At 34.3% G+C, this 25,005-nt stretch overlaps 2 protein-coding genes across 3 annotated transcripts; one reads left to right on the plus strand and one right to left on the minus strand.

Annotated features, from left to right (window-relative positions):
- Window positions 1-1,721: 1,721 nt before the first annotated feature.
- Window positions 1,722-19,589, plus strand: LOC138706430 (uracil-DNA glycosylase-like). 2 transcript variants are annotated; one of them, XM_069835732.1, is made up of 7 exons: window positions 1,722-2,304; window positions 2,589-2,739; window positions 6,831-6,873; window positions 9,224-9,312; window positions 11,084-11,262; window positions 17,704-17,768; window positions 19,467-19,589. In XM_069835732.1, the coding sequence occupies exons 1-6, from the start codon at window positions 2,014-2,016 to the stop codon at window positions 17,728-17,730; spliced, it is 780 nt and encodes a 259-aa protein (XP_069691833.1). In that variant the 5' UTR covers window positions 1,722-2,013; the 3' UTR covers window positions 17,731-17,768; window positions 19,467-19,589. The 2 variants fall into 2 exon arrangements, with proteins under 2 accessions (XP_069691833.1, XP_069691832.1); XM_069835731.1 differs by lacking the exons at window positions 17,704-17,768; window positions 19,467-19,589 and adding an exon at window positions 13,250-14,781 and having other exon boundaries at window positions 1,733-2,304.
- Window positions 14,925-24,623, minus strand: LOC138706431 (zinc metalloproteinase nas-13-like). The gene is made up of 5 exons (XM_069835733.1): window positions 24,482-24,623; window positions 22,192-22,349; window positions 19,447-19,606; window positions 19,218-19,351; window positions 14,925-18,084 (listed from the first exon to the last, which is right to left on the minus strand). The coding sequence occupies exons 2-5, from the start codon at window positions 22,282-22,284 to the stop codon at window positions 17,998-18,000; spliced, it is 474 nt and encodes a 157-aa protein (XP_069691834.1). The 5' UTR covers window positions 22,285-22,349; window positions 24,482-24,623; the 3' UTR covers window positions 14,925-17,997.
- Between the last annotated feature and the right edge of the window lie 382 nt (window positions 24,624-25,005).

A 25,005-nucleotide genomic window follows, 5' to 3' on the forward strand; every position in this document is an offset into this window, starting at 1 on the left:
TGAACAAGTAAATAAATTTAATTTCTTGGGATGCCAAATATCATACGTGGATAAAATTTATATTAACCATAAAATATCTAGATTTAATCATATAGGTAAGGACAATTCCTCTATGCCCTTAACTATAGCCAAAAAAAAAAAAAAATCGCGAATTTTATTACTATTAGCAGCACAAATCTGAAAGAGGCTTTAGTGTTATGAATGACATTGCCACTTGTGAAAGAAGTAAGCTTACAGACTTCCAGGTTAATGATTATTAAAATTGTTGAAAAACCTTTGAAAGAATAGGATGCGGTCCCGTTTGTACTATCCTGGTTAAGAAATTATCACCTTGCTACTGACACTGAGTGCGTCCTGCAGTTGAGCTGAGCCTTGATTGCATCAGTGAACAAAGTGACAGTTTGGGACCTATTTTAAAGGTAAAAATAAAATATTATTGTTGTAAAGTAACCACTGTTTCCCCCTTCTCCTGCTCCATTATCTCTGCTGGCTGGCCGGCCAACTTTTTTTTTTTTTTTTGGCGAGCCCTTTGTTAAATTATTGCCAGCACACCTATGGATGGAATCGATTGAGAGATAGTGATGTGTCAGATTACAGGTACAATCTTAGAAAAAGGTTTTGTTCCACAGATACTTTATAAGTTCCAGAAAGGAGGCAGTGCACAAGATCGGAGGATGAGCGACCTAATTCACAAGAGGACTAGTTGAGGTAATAAAATTAGTTCGAACTGGGATTATATTGCAATCCATTTTAATAGTTTATTTCCATTGTCTGCATGACATTCCTCATTTATTGATGAGCCACGAAATCCACATTTTTTCCTTCCCCAATATGGGAATATTACTCCTTTATCTTTGGATGGCAGTGTAGTCCAATGTCTGTAGTGTTTATGAAGCAATTTTCTGATGGATTTGAGATGTGAGTTTCTACCATAGTCTGTAAGATGTTGAAATTTAAAAAATTATATTTTATTTAACGATGCTCGCAACTGCCGATGTTATATCAGCCGATGTGCCAGAATTTTGTCTGGGAGGAGTTCATTTACATGCCACTAAATCTAGTGACATGAGCCTGTCGCATTTGACCTGGGCCGGTGTCGAACCAGCAACCTCGGGCACAGAAAGCCAGTGCTATACAGCCTGCGCCACGCAGGTCGACCGTAAGATGAATTTGCTTTTTTTTTTTTTTTTTTTTTTTTTTTTTTTTTTTTTTTTTTTTTTTTTTTAAGCAGGTTATTTTATGACGCTTATCGACATCTTAGGTTACCCGGTATTTAATATCAGAATGAGATGTTAATGCCGGTGAGATGAGCCGGGGCCCAACACCGAAAGTTGCCCAGCATTTGCTCATATTGGGTTGAGGTTAAACCCCAGAAAAAACTCAACCAGGTAACCTGCCCCAATCGTGAATCGAACCCGAACCGCATGGTTTCGCGGCTAGACGCGCTAACCGTTATTCCACAGGTGTGACGCTCCTTAAATAAGCGGTGTAAATGTTGAAGGAAAGATGTAATTTCATCATAAAGCTCACTAGTTTCGATGTATTATGAGTTTCCTCACAATAATGAACTATTTACAATATATTCATGTTGAGGTTTAAACATTTCGAATCCTCGCAAATCACGTGGTGCATAAATCATGGGCATCAGTTGGAAGGCTGATAATCTCTTTAACAGAACTCTTATGTAAGCCCTGATCGGGGATGTAAGTAAGGAGTTTGATCGTTAAATTTGATATATTGTAAGTTACTGCTATATCACGCATGATTTTAACGACGAAAAATATATGGATCAACAGTGCCACAGAAAAGACAGGATAAATACAATCTTTGATATAATAAATATTGTAGTGTTGCCAGCAGTGAGCAAACTAAGAAGTGGCGGGAACCATTCCAGCGGGAATTGTTTTGTGTAGAGCTACTCCGGTGTTGTGTATGTGCTTACTTTTCTGTGCGGTTTTGAGTGCTGGATGCGGCATATTGTTATTTTTGTTGCATTAGAATTAAAGCCTAATAATGGCTTGTCAGAAGAACATAATGAACTTTTTTAAACCAGTAGCAGTTAAGAGACCTTTATCAAATATTGTCGATAATGACACAAATAAAAAACCTAAAGTTGAGAATGTAAATGAAACTCTAGAAGCGGATAAGTGTAAGGAAGTTAATAAAAACTCTCCTTTCTTTTCCAAATACATCCAGGCGAAAATTAAATTGACCAGCAAACGTTTCCCAGCGCTTCATCCTAACATTGGAGAATCTTGGTTTGAAGCATTGAGTTCAGAATTTGGAAAACCGTATTTCAAGAAGGTAAGGTGAAAACAAACAGGTTTAAATTGGGATGTTTACAGTACTTAGGGAAAATATATGGATGTAGCCCATATATCTAGAGTAGGAGTTCATGTTGACATGGTTTACTTTAAAATCACGAAGATAGGTACCATAACTGTCAGTTACAAATTTACGTCAGTTTCAGATTGGTAGTGCCGCATAGTTCAGTTATTATCATTCATTGTGCACTTTGGTGTACAGCATACTTTTGTGATAACTTTTTTGTTTCTTGTTGATGTTGGGTAAGTGAATCTCTTTTTCAGCTAAGCGAGTTTCTTGCAAAAGAGAGGGCTTCCAATACAGTTTATCCACCAGAACATCAAGTATGGACATGGACACATACATGTCATATATCAAAAGTGAAAGTGGTGATATTAGGGCAAGATCCATATCACAATCCTCGGCAAGCTCATGGTACGAAGTATATAGAATACTATACGTTCAAGGTTTCCTTGAGCCATTATGTTATATATATATATATATATATATATATATATATATATATATAGAGAGAGAGAGAGAGAGAGAGAGAGAGAGAGAGAGCGAGAGCGTTCCTATGGAAACTGGTCCTAGATAGTCATATTCCGTCGCTATGTGTCGATATTAGTCTGCATAGGAAAACGTGAACATATGTGTCTGTCTGTCGGCATATGGCCACTTGCTGCTCGCCAACAGATTTTGTTAGGTAGAGGGTGAATTGGGACCACTATGCATAGGAATGCTCTGTAGCCTACTGTATTTAAACTTTGTGATACAAATGCATCTAATTTTCATCTCAGCTTTTTATCTAAGAACTTCATAAGTATGAATTTATTTCAGAAGTTTTTGTACACATTTAAATATAATATGAAAATATAGCACACATACAATAGGCCTACATATAAATTACGCCAGAGTGTTATTTCCTTGATTACATATTGTTGTTTAGAGCGTATTCCGAATCTCACCGGTGAGCAATCCGATGGCATCTCGGTGTTCCGAATTCCACCGATGACGTCATTGATGCTCCACCGGTGTCGCACTGGTGCCATCAACTTGAGAGGTGGTGGCAGTTTCCATCAGCCGCCATCGGTGAATCTGATTGGTTCTTGTATAGGGCGGGAATTAGCAGACGAATGACATCGTGCACTGTTGTGTCATGGCAGTGTGCTCTGCTTTAGTTCTGTTGTATTGTTTGTAATGAGCACAACTTAAAAACAATATGTTAATGGCTTATGAGCGAACATGTCAACGGACCAGTTATTACTACCAGTTCAAGAAATAAGTTGTTTATGATCTCTTTTCTTTGAACGAGATGGCAGTACGAAAATTTCGCAAAATTTTGCTAGCGTAGCACAGATAACCACTTACATGGTCGCCATGACAGCATCGATTCTTCCAGCAGTTTTGTTCCTTATTTTCGTTGCAACGTGACGTCATTGATCCCACCGGACTGGTGAGATTCGGAATACGCTGTTAGTCAACTGTCTGAAGACAGGTTTTAATCTTATAAGCTACATCAATGTGGTATCACTCGAGACAACTAAGCCAGGAGATAATGGGATAATGGTGTAGGGTGACCACTTCCTTTCTCCTCCATTGCATACATCGTTGACTAGTAACATATTACACTAATGAGATTTCAGATGTATACAAACAATATTGTTCTGCCTCTGGCACATATTGTCAAGTGAGATGTACTGCCTAATAATAGATGTACAGTCTTAGAAACAATTGATGGCGCACTCTTGGTGGTGAAAAAGTTTTTATCGCACTACTTATTTACGCTAAATTCTTTTGTGCGAGATCGTGCGTATTTGCTTGTTTTCCTCACAGAACCAATACGCGGTAAGTGTGAAATACCACATTCAGTATTCCCAACATAACACACATAACAATTTCCCTCTTCTTACCGCTTAAGTGCGACATTCATTTTACTGCTTTAGGCTTTTAACATATTATTTTTAGAGATGTTTAACATAGTAATAATTGTAAATTGGAAACTTACCACTGCAATTTCACCTAAATTGCAATGTTAATTATTGTTTTTAAATATTTGCAAAAATTAAGTAAAGTCTACTACTCCACGAAACTTATTGCATTCCTGATACAAGTAACATTAAGGAAGCCGTGAAAAAATCAGCAAGATTCCAGATGCTGATGTTATTACTGCAATATGTTATAAAAATAATATTGTTAAAATATTAAAATGAAAAATAAATCATTACATAACCTTACCGTTTGTTTTAAGTTCGCATTTATAGACTGGGAGAAAAAAAAGACAGACGTATATCACGGCCTGCTGGAGTATAGTAAACACAGAAAACATTTTATAGCAACGATGTTGAAGAAAGATATTGCCGTCAAACAGAAACCAACATGGAGATTTCATTGCAACTAATTAGAAATGTTTGTTTTCATGTATGTTTGTTTTCATGTTCTCGGAAATTAAAAAAGCTCAACTACGTTTCGCTTTTTCAATCTTTTCCTCGACCATGAAAACGTCAACATACCGCTCTTGTAACGTATATTACTATTTTCTCTGGCACTTGTTCTAGCTACCCAGCAATGACATACAACGAAACAGAACGAGTGTTGTTGCTCAACTAGCTTGTGAATCTGGTCACTCATCCTCTTATCATGCGCAGTAACTCCTTTCTGAGACTTCGAAAATATCTGTACACCATCAATTATTTCTAAAACTGTACGTACATATCAGCTAAAACCTCAATCAGAGATGACATACTAATTGAGATAAAATTACATTGTATTCTGCTATTACAAAGAAAAACAAATTATGTTTAGGCTTATAATTAAGCTTAAAAAAAGCCACTCAGCATAGCATAGCTCAGTCAGCTGGAGCGATTGAGGCATGGGTTCAATTCCCACTTGGCCTGATTACCTGGTTGGGCTTTTTCCGAGGTTTTCCCCAACTGTAAGGCAAATGTCAGATAATCTATGGCCTCATCTCACTATCATCAATCCCATCGACGTTAAATAAGCGAGTAATTGATAAAACATCGTTAAATAACCAACTAAAAAAGTTAAAAAAAAGAAAGTCTTAAACAATCTGAATTACTTATATTTAATATAAAATCTATTATAACATGCTTTTGCTCTTAAAAATTATTATGAAATATCACTTATGAGCTTAATTGCTGCTTTGTTTAATGTTTAATCACATCAGTCAGTTCTTTCCTAAGTGTGCCAGTTCTGGTATAAAGTACCAGATGTTGTATAAGAAATAAGAGAATTGTTCGTAATACTAGATGGTTCAATAAGTAATGCACAACATTTTTTTTTTCTCATTCAAAGTTTGCTTTATTAAAAATCCAAATATACACATTATTACCCAATTAATTGGCTACAAATGCCTATCACGTAGTCTTCATTAAAATCTATGGCCCTACACCACATAGATGTTAGAACCTGTATGCCATCTCAGTACTATTCAGCTGGTCTTCCTCTCAGTCACGTCCTGACTCTCCTATGACCTGCTCATCATCGTCATATCGCTTCCTACGGATTGCATCCTTCAGGAAAGTCAGATGATGCGAGATCTGGACTGTAGGGCACGTGAGGAAGGACAGTCAGGCCAAGTTTTGTGATTTCTTGACGAGTGTGCATGCTTATGTGTGGCCTTGCATTGTCATGGAGAAGGAGAATTTTGTTGACATCTTTATGAGTTGAACAGAGATGCCGACTTGAACAGCAAGTTGTTTGGATGTTACTCACCTGTCATCCCGAATAAGCCTATCGGTGCGTTCAACTGTCTCCAGTGTTACAGCAGCATGTGGTCATCCTGAGCATGGAAGATCTGAGACAATCTCACTTTACCTCGTTCTGTCGCTGACATTCTGTTAACCCAACGACTGACAGTACTTCTATCCATGCCTGATCCCCATAGACATGTTGTAAGTGCCTGTGAATGTTTGCAATGGTTTCCTGCTCCGCAAAGAGAAATTCAGTCATAGCTCTCTGCTTTGTACGTGTTTCATGTGCAGTCGCCATTTTAAAACTAATCTACATCACAGCCATGTAACAGAAAACGGTGAAACTACATGACGAAATGCAGGAAGCTGTAAAGATGATGTGTATAAAATTTCGTTACTTTCCAATGAAAGGCAGCCGAGAAAAAAAAAATTATATGCATTACTTATTGGACCACCCACGTACATTTCATATCTTCAACTCTTTAAGTTTCATTGTTTGCTTTTGTGACAATATATCCGAATTATTCTGATTTCAGTATTGCTATTAATGTGTTGAGAAAGATTTTATGGTGCACTAGCCCCATTGCTACTACACCAGTGATAATAATAAATTATGAATTACGGAGATATGGTGAAGTCATAGCAGGGGAAATGGGAATACTCCGAGCAAACCTGCTTTACTACCATCTTTATTGATCATTATCATATTTCTTTTTTATTTTCTTACATTTAAACTCTGATTTGTGGCCTTTGCCCTATTGTTTCGTTTAAATTAGTTTAGTTAATTTTGAAACATTGTTATCTGTGTTGCAGGTCTGTGTTTCAGTGTTTCTGCTGGGGTACCACCTCCTCCAAGGTAAGATGAAAGTCATTGGTTGTAAGCTTTCCTTGGCTGCGCATATAGCAGACAAATGTATTTATTAATATTAAATAAATAAAACTATAAACTAAGTTCAAGCATGATAGTGAAAATATTCTAATTCAGGAGTTTGCAACTGCCACATGTGAAGCTAATTGTAATGTCATGCAGTGAGTTATGGCGATAATGAGAGAGTGGTGGAAAAATTATGCAAGTCAGATGAAAATAGCTTATTATTTTGCATGTATTATTTTGCCATCACTCGCCACCAATGATCAGAGCATCACGTTTGAATTTGGAACAGTCTTTTTTTAAATCAGATGTCGGTTGGTTGCTAATGCTCGCCATATTGGAGTTATTCCATTTACCTTACTTCCCAGTATCGTAATCAATTTTTCTGAATGTGTGTAGGATGTAAGCATGATAATTCTTAAATTGACAGTATTTCTGTTTCTTACATTTGCTTTTAAAATAGCTAACACATCTATTGAGTCTTCTTGCATTATGTTTTGATCTGCAGCTTTCTTGAATGATGACAAACTCCTACATTCCACTGAGCAACTAACTACTAGTTTACTGATATTAGATGAACAGTCAATATTGTTTTTCCTACTTGTTGAGAGCCCAAAGTAGTCCCCACCTGGAGACCAGATTGGGGGACTATTTTATTTTTAACGTTTTACCTTGGGAAACATTTCATTAAATTGAGTTTTATTGTAACTGTTTTGAAATGAGCACCAGTTTTACATATTGGCAGCTAAGTCATTCATTCGCAACCCCCCAATATGATTGGAGGGCTGCAACTACCATTGGTCTACTGGTCGTTTTAACGTGGCCGGGAGGATTGAAGAGTTTCCACCAACCCTATCTCTCATTGCCAGTGAAGAGACGCTAGTACATGCTGTTGTAGGTCAGCATGTAATCTTTAAACGGCATTTCCTTCATTTAGATGATACTTTTATACCGCTGTTACTCGGATCCCATATCCTCATTTCTTAATGCAGGGTGTACTACAAGCAGGTGGAGGTTGGGATTTGGATAGGAGAAGCTGTAGGAGACATCACTATCCCTTACACCCCTAAATCAGATGTTGCAGTGAGTGAAAGAACCACAAACATTCACACCCACAATATGACTACTTTTAAAGAATGAGTGCCGATTTAAAAATTTATCTTACCGTACCAGTATTGAATTTAAGACATCAAGTTAGCTGTCAGCAAGTAGGTCTTGGGTCTCCATGATCTATCACGCAATGTTAAATTATTAACATCATTCAGTTGTCTTAAATATTCGTTAATTTATATTAAACCTTGCTCAAAAATGTGTTAATTTATGTAATATACACAGTTTTGTGCTTAGCAGCACATGTGTCCAAGAATATTTAATTTATTTTGTGTCAATGTATCTATTGACTTTGTATTCTATGTGCGCCTATTTCAAATAATTAGGTGAAATAAAATGTTGTTAGCCCTTGTTCTGTTTAATTAAACTAATAGGTATAAGGCAAGTTTGTAAATAAACAGATGGCCATAAGCCCTGGGTGTCTAAATTATTTTTGCAGGTGCCTAAGATAACAATAACATGGGTGTCTGAATTGAAAAGAAAATCGCCAAAAAGATTAAGTTATGCAGCGAATAGACCTATTTCAAATTTTTTAAACTTCTTATTATTTTGCTACGTCTATTACGTTTTCTCTTGTATTATGTTTGCTCTTAGAGCATACTTTGAGATTTTTCTTCAGTTTTATAAATTAGATTGATTAATTATAACAACTCGCAGCCACTTGAATCTGTGAAGTATGGTTGCATATGACATCACTCAAGAGAGGAAGGAGCCTGACAGTGACTGCCCCCTTTCTTTTACTTTCTCTTTCTCCCAGCTAGTTGTGTTCCTCTACCACGAAATTCCTTTTGACCCTGAGAACTCGTTTTACCAGCCATCTCTGATGGTACATATGCAGAAGCCTTGTTTTTCAATGTCTCTTCACAGATTCCACGGACAGTGTTTTTGATGCTGTTTAAATTGTATTAGAAGTGGAACTGTTGCTGAATGATCAGTATCGTCAACTTAGTAGGGGTTTTTTAACCACATATTGCAGATATTTGTTAAGTTATTATTTAGCAGGAGAAAAATAAAATTTAGTATTGTTATAGGGAGGACTGTTTTTCAAACTAATCTTAGAGGAAAAAAATTATTTCTTTACACTGGTAACATGGAATATAGTGGCCTGTCTTTAAGCACCAGTAAATCAGGTAAAAAAAGGTGGGCCTGTAAACTTTCTGCTTATTTGCAATGCTGGTATAAAGAAAATATTTTTACATTCTTTGTTATTGTTGTTGTGTTATAGCTTGCTGAACATGTACAAGGAATTGGAACGAGACATTCCTGGATTTCAGACTCCACGACATGGAAACTTAATTGGGTGGGCTAGGCAAGGTTAGCAATTCTATACTACTTGTTATAATATTAAGCTCTCCATTTACTGCCGCAAGAATTTCATAGTGACCAAGATTACAAATTAAAGTATATGCAGAGTTTAAAGACAGATGGAGAACATTCAGTAGCATTCCTTTACTGCTGCTTCTTTGATGTAGTAATTCATCCTGTATGTATCAAGCTTCTTCTGAAGATGTGCATCCACTTCCACTCATCTTTCAGTAGGCCTTTCTCTTCCTCTCTAGGTGTCTGTCTTTCTTGGCTTTTCTCATCGTCCAATCTGCCTTCATTCTGTCTATATGTTACTTCCAATAATTTCTTGCAAGGCTTGATCCTAGAGTCTACAATGTTTTTTTACACTTGCTATTATTATTAAACTTGAAGCACTTTAAATACAATATGAATTATTTTGTTGGCACACCATTAGCAAAATGACTGCAATCTCACATGAGATCTGAGTTCAAAACTGGCCGAGTCCAAGAGGAATTTTGTGGTGTTTTGGACAGGTTTTTGCAGATTAGTGTGATTTTCCTGCCATTTCACCATTTATTCATTATTCAGAATCATCATCTGTGATATGATGAAGATCCATTTCCATATGATGCTTTGCAAGCAATGTCAAAGATGTCAAAATTATTTACAACCTCATTATATTACCGTATTTACCCACGTAATAGATACTTTTTTTTTTTTTTTCCGATTTTTATAACAAAAAACTAGGGTGCATATTTAATGCGAGGGGGGGGGGGGGGGAACACACGTATTAAAGGTGCTCCATCTCGAATGCTGAAATAATCGATAGAATACATAACGATATATGAGCTGTGATTAATTTATATATCGATTGTGTCGCAGTTAAGAAGTTCGTTAGTTAGCAGCAGTTGTATAAACAGATGATAACTTGTAACAATGAATACAGCAACAATAAGACAAGACACTTTATTGTTATTATTAACACTAGCCTTACCTCATTCACTGTCAGGCTCAGCATCACTGCAGATGTCCTAAGAATACTGCGTTATTAATTGGAGAGTACCTGTATCTATATTTTGCACGCGTAAAAAAAAGAATCAATCATGATTGCAGTGGTATCATGCATTGTTGTTTAAAAACTTGAATTTAAACATACGCAGTGCATCCAGTCTTACGACTTTCGATATTATTTAAACGATCTTTGATTAAAATGAGATGCGTCTATTATGCCGGGATTTTTTTTTAACACGAAAAATTGGGGTGCGTCCATTACATGGGTAAATGCGGTACTTCTAGAGGGGTATGGTGGGTCATTAATGTATCAGATATCGCAAATATAAAGTATTTATCATTTCCCTAATTATTCTAATTGTATTTGCAGATTTTATTTTTGTAAATGTCTAATTTTTTCACCAATTGAGGCTGAAAGATTAGCCTCTTTATTATGATGATGATTAATAGAGAAAAGAAGGAATAGTGCTTAAAACTGCTCAAACTTGTATCTGTGCATAAAAAATTCTCTTAGATTTGGACACAGATCTATATCATAGAAAGTCGATTTAATCATTTAACTGACAAATCATTTATTTTCATCATTTCTAAAAACTTCACTGTCTTATTGTTTTTGTATTCTCTTCTTCAACACATGAAGCAAGTGACAAACTTCATGAAGATTTCCTAACAATAAATTATATACATTTTTTCCTTGCTTTCCCCCGCCCTTGTAGAAACTCAAAACTATTCTGTAAATGTTTCCATTTGACTACCAGATTTCCAGAATGTTTGTTGGTGTGTGCAGGTGTCTTGCTCCTCAATGCGTGCCTCACAGTGCGAGCACACAATGCTAACTCACACAAAGATCAGGGCTGGGAGAACTTAACAGACGCAGTTGTGAAGTATATCAGTGACAACTCTCGAAATGTAGTCTTCCTACTTTGGGGATCTTATGCCCAGAAAAAAGCAGCGTCAGTAGACAAGGTATTACTATATATTTTTTTTAACATCTTCTGTATCTGATTTTATTTTGTTGTGTTATATTTGGTTTATGTATGTATGTGTCTGTGCGAGCGTGTGTGCAAAATATATTTCCCTTTTGCCATAAATTTTTGTGGGCTTAATACATTAATTGCATTCTTTAGGTGTGCAGAAATACACACATTTCCATCTTGTTTAATCCCTTCTATACAGAGCTCCATAAATAGAAATTAAATCTAATAGCTGTAATAGAGTTTATAGTTGATTTTCATTAGTTCAAAAAGGACCATCATCTGAACCCCATACACGAAATCTGTGAAGTATGGTCGCTCATAACATCACTTGGGAAAGAGCAGAGCCTGACAGCGCTTGCTCCCTTTATTCCTCCACACCGTGTTATGTTTCCTGTCCCATGCAATTCTTTTCTTGCACTGAGTACTCCTTAGACTAGCCATCTATGACACTACCTGTGCAGAAGACTTGTTTTTTTACTGTCACTTCACAGATTCCGTGTATGGGATTCAAGACCTTCCTCAACTGCTAGCCTGGCAGAAATGAATTGCATTTCTGAAGTGGAGGTGATTAGATTACTCATGTCAGGAGTCCTGTTTGTAGGCTGTTTCCTCCCTCCCCTTCTCCCCTACCTGAATTTGTCAGGCTTGTGCAAAGATTGACAGTACAGTCTGATAAAAAAAGATACTTTATAAGTCCCAGAAAGGAGACAGTGTGCATGATCAGAGAACAAGCGACCTGTTCACAAGGGAAGGACTGGTTGAGGTAATAAAATTAGTTTTGTTTCGTTGTATGTCTGATCATGCACACTGCCTTCTTTCTAGGACTTACGAAGTATCTGTGTGACAGAACTTTTTTCTAAGACTGTACATAACATATATTTAAGCTACATAGAATTTCTGCACTCACTAAACAATGCATCCACTAGAGAAAAAATTACAAATACTCTTTTGTGTGACGTTGGTTTGTTTCATGATTAGACCAAGGCTTTGCATGAAAATACATGTTTTTATTGTTATGTCATATTTAAGGAGTACTCTTATATCTTTACATTTTGAATGACGAATAATCGAATAAGACTAATTTTATTTTTTATTTTGTGCATATTTCAACAGTTTTGATGAAAAATGCATACAGTATTTTAATTCAATTTTGCATATAATTGCGTATTTTGTCTTTCTTTTTATTTATTTATTTTTTTGTGATGTAACCTAAGCGAAGGATTGATTGTCACAACTACGTTCAAGGAATTCATGACTCATTGGAATTGTCAAACATTCCAATATATTTGGTTGTTTATGCATTTGGTTTGAGCCAATCCCCAAGAAGAAGAAAAATTCCAGTGAATATCTATGAAGGGCAGGTCTCTGGTTGGCCTAGTTTGCAAGAGAGTCTGGAATTCCTAGTAGCACCCTACTCATTCCTGTCTAAGGTCACTGAAGGTGTCTACCTCTCTTTGCCTCCTTCTTGATGGTAGTTTAAAATGCAGAAGAGAGGCTGAAAGGAGCACGGAGAAATTAAAAAAATTCTAAATCATTTGCGGAAAGTGGCATCTGTGCTAAAAAGGCAAATAAACTTTGGGCTAAGTACTGGAGATCTTACAAGTGCCCTCTTTTTAAGTTTGTTCCAGTTACATTCTGTAATGTTGAACGTTAATTTTCGACATAACTTAGAGGCTTGTATTAAATGAAAAAAGGCATTTCTTTATGAAAGAAACCTGGAAATTTTTAGTGCATATTCCAGTGTATTTTTTTAAGGTATTTAGTGCATAGTTGCGTGCACAATTTTTAGTGCTTATAAATCCTCGGTCTCTATCATGATACAACTCAGAATGTTTGTGATTCGCATATTTGTCCTTTTTTTAATTCTTGGTCTTATTGGATCCTGCTTTTTTTTTTATCGACTTCTGTGTGTTTTGTGTTGTGTATTTTTTGTGTGTTTTCCTTTTGGTTTGAGATTTTTGTTTTATTTTGTTCAGAAAAAACACCATTTGCTTATGTCAACACATCCCTCTCCACTTTCTGCACATCGTGGGTTCTTGGGTTGTGGGCATTTTTCTCGCTGCAATGAGTTGCTAAAGGAGAAAGGAAAGAAACCCATAGATTGGGGTGACCTCCCTGAAGAATGAGGACTGAATGCACTTGACCAGACTGACTCAGTGTTCAGTTCACTGCAAGTATGATCAACTTTCTGACAAATCATTAATTTTATCACTTAATTCATAAAAAAGTGCCAAACTATAAGTGATAAAATAATGAAGCAGAAGACACAGAAGTAGGCCTGTCTGTTAAAAATCTTGAGGAAGACGTTTTCACAGAATGAATGAGAACATGTCACATTGAGGTTCCATGTTAAAGTAGATATTAGATCTTGAAATCTTAAGTTTGATCTTTATTACTGTAAAAAAAATTCAGTTATTCAATACGATTCATTGTACAGTGTGTCCTATATAATAATTAATTAAAACAGTTGTAAACTTCACATGACAGAAAAGATAAATTCATGTAATTTTCTTATTGTCTTCAGTAGGGTTAGAATATTTGTCTCCCTTTATTATAAGCAATATTACAATTATTATTAACTTTAATATTATGGAATTATTCATTTTGTTTTATTGACATACAGTAAGTACTATTTCCAAAGAAGTTTAGGGCCTATTTTACGAAACTTGCATACAATATCACTACTAGATATTACTTATGTAATATTGTTGTAAAGGATTGTAACATTTACAGAACTCTCTCAATCTGACAGTTGTAAGTAACAAGATTTAAATAATGAGAAACAAGAATTTTTGGAGGAAGTATACTTTAAAAGCCACCGACCATTCTAAATAGTTAATGAGAATCTTATTTGGACTATTTCCTTTACTATAAATATTGGTGGAAAACACAACATTTCAAAAGATGAATAGCTTCATCTTGTGAAAAAGGAACCATTACAATTGACATAGTTTTGAGATGAACTGTAATGATCCCAGTAAATGCAAAAATTGAAATGTTTTTTTATACGTAATTGTTGCAATAGAAATTGTCCAAAGAAAATTCTTCTTGAAGTTCTGTATATCGAAGAAATTACTTCAACTTTGAAATACTTATTTTTCAATTTAATTTAATTTTGAAGCAGACAGAAAACTTCTAAGTTATAAGAATTTAATTTATTTTACAACTTCTTAAATGTATTACAAAAGTTTTGCTGCCATATGTTTACAGACATGGAAATCATTAATCAACATCAGTTTAATTTTTATTTTTGTATAATGCTGTATCTTCATGTATTTTTCAATGTGAATATGTCTTTGTTCGAGGTACAGTTGATTAGAAAATATAACATTCTTAACATAACACGAAGTTCTTGTAGTCTCCAATACCGCACAAGCCAAAGTGAATGTGTTCTGCCATCCGTTGAATATTCCATATTCTACTTGCAAGTGAATAAGTGACGAGCATTATCTAATAAGCAACTAGTGTTATCTCCCTATAACTGGATACTTTCATATTCCTAATGATAGAAACATAACAGTAACATATGAAACAATAAAATGCGTACCTATTCACCACGCAAACCCCTGACATTTTTTTTTTTACCAATCTCCCACTATGGAATTTATATCTTAAGCATTAATGCATAGCAGTTAGTGGCTTCATGTACGTGTTCTCATTCATAACTGAAGAGAGTTTGTATGCACTTACCAAAATGAGTGATTCTTCTGTCTCCTCTATAACTTAAGTTTATTCTTTGAATTAAAATTAGTAGTTCATTATACTTACGTGACAATGACATACTACTGCATACATTTTGCTTGACTAAATTTTCACGAACGTGTTCACACTTTAATGTATAGTACAAATGAACAAGATTTCCTGCAGAATAATTATTACTATGTAGGCAGGAAGAATCAGTTATAGTTTTTTTATATCCCTAGGTTAGACTACATCATCTTGATGGTGCTATACTGGATTCAGAACAGTTTTCCTGAGTTTATATATTTATGATATATGACATTTTATATAATAAAATTTATAAGATAATGTGAAATATTTTGAAAAATTGTGTATGTAACAACAGGGACAGTAAATAGTAAACATTGATAGGCATATTAATTTAAATATACTTGACAAACCCCCATTTAAATGAATAAACTTTTCATAACCTTATATTTGCGAACCACTTGTACATTCATTTTTTTTTATTTAACCGTTTATTAAATTGAATTAAAAACATGAAATTTTAATAAAAATATAGTTTCTCGGTAAATGTTACAATAATGCTTCCAAAACAGTTGGAGTTCGTGGAATGTATTTAACTTACTACAAAATGAAGTTGCCAGTTGTTCATACATTTCTGTGACTGAATCCAGTGATTGTTCAGAACATTGGTATTGTAAAGAATTGGTGTGCAGTGTCTCAATTTAAGGCCACAGTAATAATTTTAAAATTTAAAGTATGTAAATTTTTTACTTCATTCTACATTACCAATGTTCATTCATTTACAAATTGATAATAGACCATTTGTTAGTTTGACATGTTCTATGCTGTGATTATGCATTTAAATATCTTGCATTGTTACGGTAAGTAACATTGTATCCACATTTTTTTATATTTTTAATACATTTGTATGTTTATATATAACAGTGTTCAATTAATCTATCCTGTGCTAATGTATCTCAATCCTTTTCTTCCTTGTTCATAACGAACTGAATCCAGAGTAACATTTCACTATGAGTTTATTATATTGTTACAAAATTGCACTGATATACATTACATTAATATTGTTAGTTGGTTGATGGATTGATTTTCAATGTATTCACATGTGATCATTTGTGATCTACCTGAAATTCTGCAAGCTAAAGCACAGTTGAATTCCATTTCTGAATTGATGATAAAACAGAATACTATGATGCTGGTGTAATAGGTCGTTGGTGAGGATGACTTGCAGAATTAAATTTTGATGGAGGTTATAAAATTATCAGTAAATTTTGTCTGGTCTTTACGTGCAGAGACAAGATTTTGCAAGCTGTCAAGCTATGACAAAGGAGCCTGATTTCACTATATAAATAAAAACATAAAACTGAGGATTTAAATCCCCTTAAAAATCCATCAGTCCTGCACCATAGCATTGTGATCTAAGGCATCATGTCTAGGACTCACGGAATGCACACTAGTTGAGTCCTCATGAGGAAGGAATTTCTCATGAAATTTCAGCCAGCATTGTGATGAATTTGGGGAGCTATGATAGCAAAATCTGGTAACAGAAACCAGCTATAATGGCTGGGGGAATCATCATGCTATCCACAGGATACCTCCGTTCCAGTTGGATGATCGTTCACCTCTGCTGAGGTATGTGGACGTGAGACCAGCAGTCAGCTGGTAGGCCTTAGCTCTTCATGAGCTGTCTCACTATGGATTTAATTTTTTTTTTACTCCATCACTCTCATTTAGATTTAAAATTACAAACCTTAATTCTAATGGAAAGCATAATAACTATTTAACTACTGGGGCTGTAGGCTATGTAAATTGTATGTACTGTACATCTTTATTGGTATGTTACTAAAGGTGACTGAATATTTACTTAGAGTTAAGTAATGATGACAGTTTAGTTTTCTGTCTGTAATCCATCTTTCCAATAATCAGGGACAGTGTCAGCAGGGGACTTCACTGGGATATTGCTCAAACAATGTTAATCTCTTTCCGCCCTTTAGCTCTTTGACTCCATATAAATATTGAAAATGAATCTAAAACTTGTTTCACTCCAGTTAACGTTTGTTTAGTAATTACTGTATGATCCTCTTATCTCTGTGCATAAATAAACAAAGTTCACGTTTGAATTTGTTCAATCTTTTTTTAAATTTGATCTTAAACTTGTTTATTTTTTACATGTGTGTGTGCACACCATACATGGGAATTGCAGTTTTTATGAATAATATTAGAAATACCTTGCATTCATTTTTTGGAACCTCTTGACTCATTAACAAGACAAATTAATTATATGAAGCACACTATTATCAGTTTTAGAACAGAAGGAGTGAGAATATAAAAAAGAAACAACAATTAAATTAAGAAATACCATTAATTTAGCAGCCCGTTTTCTAAGGTCCCATCATGTTAGCAGCAGATGCTAGGGTTATCGCAATGCTACTGAAGGTTGTTTGCTTGGATGAAATTCTACCATTGCAAATATCACCTTCCCCTAATTAAACGTATTGACATTGCTATTGTCATATTCGTAACTCATTCTATAGTTTGTCATTGAAATTTGTCATATCTGTGATAATGGAGATATAAATAGGAATATGTTACTGTTAACAGAAATCTTAGATGTATTATGTATTTAATTTCCAAAGTCTAATATTGTTGGTACTAGTTTGTGGATCTCGATTGAGTGATGTTATCCAACTGAAGCATAATGGCTGCTTCTGTTCTTTTATTTCAGTGTTGGATAGCTACAATAATGTACTAGTTAAAAGAATGTATAAGATCCTTCACAAATATGTTCAGGTAAATTTTAAATGACATTCTATAGGTGTTGGTATTAAAGCAATGGGAATTTTGTTTGGCTTCTCTTTACCTAATGCAACATAAAGGAGTGACTTTCCTGTCATAAAGATCAGTACTCCGTATCTTGCAAAAGTTTTGTGCTTATTGTAAATGTTGAGCTAATCCTTTCAGCTATCTGCACTACTAACAAATAAATCACCTGCATTTGAGATTCTGCCTTATAAAATCATTACGATTTACACTCATACATTCTCTGAAGCTTCTCAATGTCTCGGTCGCTGAATTGATTTCTTTTACCTATTTCTGCATTTTCATCCTACAAAAGAAGCAACCGAATCAGAAACACATACTGTCATGCATATAATAAATATCAATCTTGCCCTTTTAAAAGTTGCGCACCATATCTTTAGAGCAAGACGATTTCATATTTATTTGAATTTTGTGCATACAGCTTCATTAATCTTTTGCTTTGATTTGCTTTGCTTTTGTTTGTATAAATAGCATTAGATTCAACTCATCTCAATCTGCTTTTGTTCTCTTTATATGGATTTTGCCTTTGTCTTTTCTTTTCTTGCTTTCCTTGATATGAATAGCATTTTGATATGTATTAATATAATATTAGTACATTATGCAACGAGCCTATAATGGTAGTAATTAAGTCGCGAGTATGTTTATGAAATGAGCGCAAGCGAGTTTCATAATTTTCATACGAGCATCTTAATTACCATTATAGTCAAGTTTCATACGACTTTTTATGCTCGACCATATTTCTAACTTGAAATTATTCAGAAGTATTCATTTTATTCCTATCTGACTGAAGAGCGGAAGTGACCTTGTGCATAGCTCGTAAATTGTGAGATGTGCGCAGACGCGAAAGTATTGATTTTTTCAGAGGAACAGATGTCCACATTGACCTTGATATAATCCAGAGAGTAAACTAAATATTAATCTTGATATAACATTGAAATTAAATTAGACATTGAAAAACGAGGTGGCAAATTGCATTTATTTGAATATTATTTACAATTAACGCTAATTATTATAGTAACAGAACATAACCTTCTGCGACAGTATTGTATTTCCAGCCTCCATGACGTTTCCCTAGTTGTCTTTCGATTGCATATCCGAGAATAATCGAAAACCTGAACTTTAATGAATAGGTGTACTTTAATGACATGCATTAAAGGACTGCTATCAGGTATATAATTACTACATTTCGGCATGGTCGAGCATAAAATATAATAAGCTTTCTCTTTCACACCCGTGGGCAAACCTACCCCCTACTATTGAGCAGTGGCGGCTCCTGTCTTATAATTTCCCAATCACACCTTGTATCAGTGTAACAGAATCTTCTTGTGAGTTTGAATCTATAAAGCGAAGAATGCAATGGCAAACATGATATATCAGTGTGGGAAAGGATGAGAGAAGACAGTGCTGTAGTAGACTTACCAGTGGCTGAATAGTTTTCTTTCCATTCTTTGAGAAGGCATAGGCACCATAATGCATTATGCTGTCGTAATCGTATTTCACTCCAAAACTGCTTATGGTGCTTGCACTGTATTTGTTAAAATTTCCTTCTCTTCCTGTGCCATAAACAGATTGATTTAAGACGGTCACTTATCATGTTAAGTCACATAAGATAATTTGATATTAATTCTTAAATATATTATGTTAATACCCGATTGAATATTTTCCCAGTATATTTCCACAAAGTCGTCCCTCTCAGTAGCACTCTGCTGATGGAAGAAACCAAGTGCGTGAAGCAGTTCATGTTCTATTGTCCCAGTTCGGAAGCATCCAGTCTCAGGCTCGCTGGGAGAAAGATTTAACTCTTGGCGCTATAATGGTAGTTAGTAAGAGAGAAACTTCTTTTAGCATAATGAAACATAATTATTTGTTATTGTTAATGTTCTCCACCACCATTACTACTATTGCTATGAACTGAAAAAGCGTTATTTTCTGATAACGTAATTAATGTGGCACAGAACCAAGACAGAATGAGTTCTGCTACATGGTTCAATGAACAACAACATACTCTAAAAATAATTTTGGAACTAGATGTGTAAAACTATTCATTAAAGAATTTTTAATGCTCAACTGGAGTTGGATAAAAATAAAGATATACTTCCATGGAAAAGCACCAAAATGTGTCTTTTATGACGTAAATTTGGACTGTAGATTATGCAGATAAGAAATGAAAAGCGTAATAGATTTAATATTGTAGAACTGTGAAAGCTTAGCGTGCAGTTATGATTTCAGACTGCCAACTGTATGGAATTAATATGCTGTAGTATATCTTTTACATAACTGTGTTATGCTATGATATTCTTTATATAGACTGGCTAAAATTTACACTTACTTTTGAGCTGTATTATTATTATTATTATTATTATTATTATTATTATTATTATTATTATTATTATTATTATTATTATTATTAGCATCATCATCATCATATGCTTACCATGTGAGAGGCCCTTATTCATGCAAGAGAGCGTCTTATTTTTAAGACTGATCTGTGTGTGACCAAAAAGAAATTCATTAATCTTTTAATTAGATTTTTTTAAGTTAAACTCATAAATGTTTGAAATTATGGTAGTAGTAATAGTAGGAACAGTCTTTGTTGCTTCAGTACTATAGTGGTGGTGGTGGTAGTGTTAGTTGTGGCAACAGCAGTAGTAGTAGTGGTGATGGTGGTAGTAATAGTAGTAGTAATGGTGGTAGCAGCAACAGCAGTAATGGTGGTAGTAATAATAGTAGTGCAGAGACATTATTATGATGTGAGGCGAGAAAATGGTGGGTTACTGGTGGTCCGCTCCCTGCACAGTCTGTGATGTGCAGGCTGTTACAGGTGCAATGTAAATTTTCAGTCGCCATATAGCTTTCTCTGTAGTCACAAGTCATGTTACAAAAGTCTTGATTCTAAAGTGTATAAAGTTTAGTGATTACTGTGTGTTTAGGTAATGCCTACCAACAAATTCTCATTACATGTCTGTGTCAGCAAGGGAATTACAGTGTATTTTTGGTACGAGACTAATATGTAATCCTTTATGGGCTCCACAAAGCCCAGATCTAACACCCTGTGACTTTTATTTATGGGGAACACTAAAAGGTAAGGTTTATAGGAAAAATCCTCATTCTCATATTAACCAAAAGACTATATACGAGAAGAAATCGAGGCTATCAATAATGTGAAACTTCAGATGTTGTTCATTAGTTTATCAGAAGATGTCAGTTGTGTGTGGCGGCAAATGGGGGCCATTTTCAGCAATGATTGTGAACCTGGTAAGTCCAAATTATTGAATATTTATTGTTAGTACTGTTATGTATTGTAGAAGTGTTGGAGAAATGGTTACGCGCTCGTCAGAAACAACAGTAACAATGGACCATGAGTCACCTGCCATTTTCTTGCCACACATCATAATAATGTCTCTGTAGTAAAAGATTCTGAAGCTCTTGACTTAATGTCATTTGCTTGTGAGCTTCCCAATAGTATCTAGGAACTTGGAATTCTTGTTTTAACCAATTTCTGGGATCCAGTGCAGAGTGGTGTTTCTTATTCAATATTCTATTTGTGTTGTTGCATACTCCACAGTGTGATGAGGCTAACAAGTTTATTCAATGGAGATATGCTACTGGACAGTCATGACCAGTTTCTAAGCAGAATAAGGCATTTGCATCAGATCAAGGACTGTTTGGTATTATGTTGGGCCCTAGTAGTTTTTTCCATTTTTTTTTTAATTTACATTGTTCAGTGAATTCTTCTACGTGTTTATTTTCATTCTGGTTAAGAGTTTTGTTGATATTTATAAGAGGTTATTTATATTTTGTTGGATTATTATTCCGTTTTTGGCCAACATATCAGCTTTCTCGTTACTCTGCAGGCTACAGTGTGAGGGAATTCATTTTAAAACGACATTTTTGTTTATGTTCTTTAACATTCTGATGTATTTTTTTGATTTCTATTGGCATCTTATCTTGGATTGACTGATTGCATATTATAGCAAGTATTGCTAAGCTAGAATCATGAAACAGGAGCTTTTGATTGTCTTAAGTAAACTAAAGCAACCAGACTGCAGTGCACCCAGAACTGACATAAATCAGATATTTTTGGATTATAGTTAACACAATAAACGACATAGTTATAGAACTAAACTTCCTTTTTAGAAATTGATTAAATACATTATATTCATTTACTCATCCAGTCAGTATGTCATATTCTGATCTACTCCATCTGGAAACATATTCCATACTATCACCCAAAGTATTAATGAATTTACATAATTTTTTTCCTTGTTAAGTAGAACAAATGAATAGTTTGTAGATACGTTCCACATTGCTGCTAAAGTTTTACATTGAGAAAAGTCTCTACAAAATCACATGCACAAGAGTTGAGAATCTTGGTAGATTTTTAGACACTTACCCCTCCAATACGTCCAACATATGACCAACAACCAGACCGTTCTCCTTTTATATGGACATAATCTTTATCAATGTCTGGGTTGTATTCACGCATTCAAATGCAAGTCTTGTTGTGATATTCATTCACAACATGCAGAATGTAGTCTCTCTGTTTCTCCGCTAAAGAAAGATGTTGTAGCAGAAAAATAAGATTTACATTATGTAAGTATTGATATATAAAACGTTTTACCTTAGTCAAAATTTGCTTTAGTATTTGTTGAGGGTTATGGAGATTATACAAGTGGGTGAAAGACTCTAATGGAAAAGAAGAATAGGGAATTATATGAATGGTAAAATAACACAACTTTGAGGATTTTAGGAAAATGACTATTTAAAAATATCTGTTGGTAATATGATTGATCGGTTGATTTCTAAACTCCATGATCAACTAGACCTTAGTGGGTTTTACTAGTCTGACAGTGTAAATAATTTCATTTGTCTACTAAAAATATGATGCACGAGAATAACAAATAATTAGCAATGTTGTATTTTAATGGGAGCAAGAAGTGACTGGTAAAATTAAATAGAACCACCTCCTTTATTAACTGAATTATTTTAGCTGCCATGAAGTCATTATGGGGTTCTAAATTATTATGTAATTGTAATGAAACACAACAGAGATGTGAAATAGCTACTAAATTAAACACTAACTCTCCAAGTTTTTACTGTATATTCGTTGAATTTCAATATAAGCTCCTCTAATAGCCTGGCAGACAGCTAAGCTGTTCCCGTCACTCACAAGAATATCAGAAGTAGAAATCGTATCTTTTACTATAATCTTGATGAAGTGCACATAACAACTGAAGGTTACAGGTAGTTAAACGCAAACTTTTTAATACCTAGTGGACTGTTGTTTTTTGAAGTGCCTGATTCTTGATTACATTTATGCACTGATTTTACGTCAACAGAAAACAAAATTATATTTGAGCTATTCCAATACAGTTTTGAAGAAATGTAAGAATAAAACTTTTTTTATTATGAAATCATGGTCCTGGGTCTATAAGGGATATGTGAAATGATGGTATCTTTGTAGGTTATTCCATGTGATTTAGTGATTATGAATTGTTAAAGAACGAATGACTGTAGAGTTAAATTAAGTTGTGCACAGTGCAAAAAACAATGAAAAGAATGGCCTGTTTGGAACAATGAATTAATCAGACAAATTCCAAAACTAGAATATTATTTCTGAAGTGATTCAGTTCGAAAAGTTGGGTCCAACAACCTGGTACTTCTATGTCCATTGCTTCTGACTTAGTGATAATACAGTACAGTACAGATACAGTAGATGGCATGGACAAAAATTCTTCGCCAAAAATAGATAGTGACACTCTATTTACTATCTAGTAAATGTATGTTAAATTAATTTAGCAAAAATATTAGTTAATTATTATTTTAAAAACCTATTTTTATAGTAATTTAAAGCTTTTTAAAAATATTTTTAAGTTAATACTGTATTACTGTATATTTTTCATCAATTCTTCCAAGAGGAGAATCCTTCTGTTTGAAACCGAGTACACATGATTTATGACTACTAGAATTTTCGGAGCAATGACTCTGTTGACTGTTTATATTGCAATTAATCAATTGAAGAACAGGGTAGCAAAATATAAACTGCCCCGGGGGCATAATGTTTAATATGGCCCTGTGTATGTAATAAATTTGAGTACTGTATTATAGACTGCAGATGGCTTAACTGTAAAGTTATAAATTTCTTTTACGAAAATTTTACAAAATTGACTTACCTTGTTCTCTCAGTATAGTCTTCAAATGCTATTTCAGATGTTATTAAATATATCAGTTACACGTTTTGTGCACTTTTTTTTTTTCTTTAGATCCCCATATGGAATAAATAAATTAAAATGTATAAATGTAATTTTACTGTATTATTATTTATAATTACTACTAATAATAATAATAATAATAGTATGTACAAATTATACTGTTGTGCGCACCACTGTGCTGTAACGAACAATAGAATAAAACACAAGTGTTGCGTGTGTTTGCTGTAAATCTTCGTAATCAAATATTCATGAAATTAAAATACTAACAAAATACCAAAAAGTTGATAAGATGGCTGACATAAGTATAAATTGTTGTAATTCAAAAACATGCTGTAGAAATTAGTTTTATAAATTATTCGTAGATTCCGCCTTCATTAAAACAACTAAGAAAATATCATTTTATGTTACTGGGCTTTATAACTCCGAATTTTTGTGTAAAAACACATAATTAATACAATTAAAATTACTTACTGAAGCTAGAGTCTATGACAAATGGCAGAGTTCTATTAGGCCAGCGGGAAGCTGGATTGATGATGCCATTTCTTCGTTGATACCTTGTGAATTTGATGTCTCCTTCAAAGAGACCGCTTCTTTCCCATGCACTCTGTTTGGATCTGACATCTGAAAAGAAAAATAAACTTAACAAGCCAAAGCAGTCTAGGGACTTCTGCAAGTTTAAATGATCTTTTAAAATTTTTCAGAAATGCTCATAGTAAGAGGGAATTCCAATTATTTAACAATGCTGTATCAACTGCGAAGTTATAAGTTATCTAGTGTTAGTGAGGTGGCATTTTGGCAGGATAAGATTGAGGATTCGCCATATGATTACCTAAAATTCGCCATACAGTTAAAGTTAACCTCGAAAAAAACAAATCAGGTAATCAGTTCAAACGAGATTCGAACCTATGTCCGAGCGCAGCCTTTGGTCATGAGGTAGTATTCTATTGGGTGGGGAGATTATTTCCTTACCATGAAGTAATAAACTATTAATGTGA

This window comes from Periplaneta americana, chromosome 9 (assembly GCF_040183065.1).
Source record: "Periplaneta americana isolate PAMFEO1 chromosome 9, P.americana_PAMFEO1_priV1, whole genome shotgun sequence".
In the NCBI taxonomy this organism is placed as follows: domain Eukaryota; kingdom Metazoa; phylum Arthropoda; class Insecta; order Blattodea; family Blattidae; genus Periplaneta; species Periplaneta americana.

Excerpts from the sequence above, each read along its gene's own strand:
- LOC138706431 (XM_069835733.1), bottom strand. The coding sequence starts at position 22,284 with ATGCGTGAATACAACCCAGACATTGATAAAGATTATGTCCATATAAAA. Across the intron at positions 19,607-22,191 it reads ATGTTGGACGTATTGGAGGG|CGCCAAGAGTTAAATCTTTC; the intron begins GTAAGTGTCTAA and ends CTACCATTATAG. Across the intron at positions 18,085-19,217 it reads AGAAAACTATTCAGCCACTG|GATGAAAATGCAGAAATAGG; the intron begins GTAAGTCTACTA and ends CTTCTTTTGTAG.
- LOC138706430 (XM_069835731.1), top strand. The coding sequence starts at position 2,014 with ATGGCTTGTCAGAAGAACATAATGAACTTTTTTAAACCAGTAGCAGTT. Across the intron at positions 2,740-6,830 it reads CAATCCTCGGCAAGCTCATG|GTCTGTGTTTCAGTGTTTCT; the intron begins GTACGAAGTATA and ends TCTGTGTTGCAG. Across the intron at positions 6,874-9,223 it reads GGGGTACCACCTCCTCCAAG|CTTGCTGAACATGTACAAGG; the intron begins GTAAGATGAAAG and ends GTTGTGTTATAG.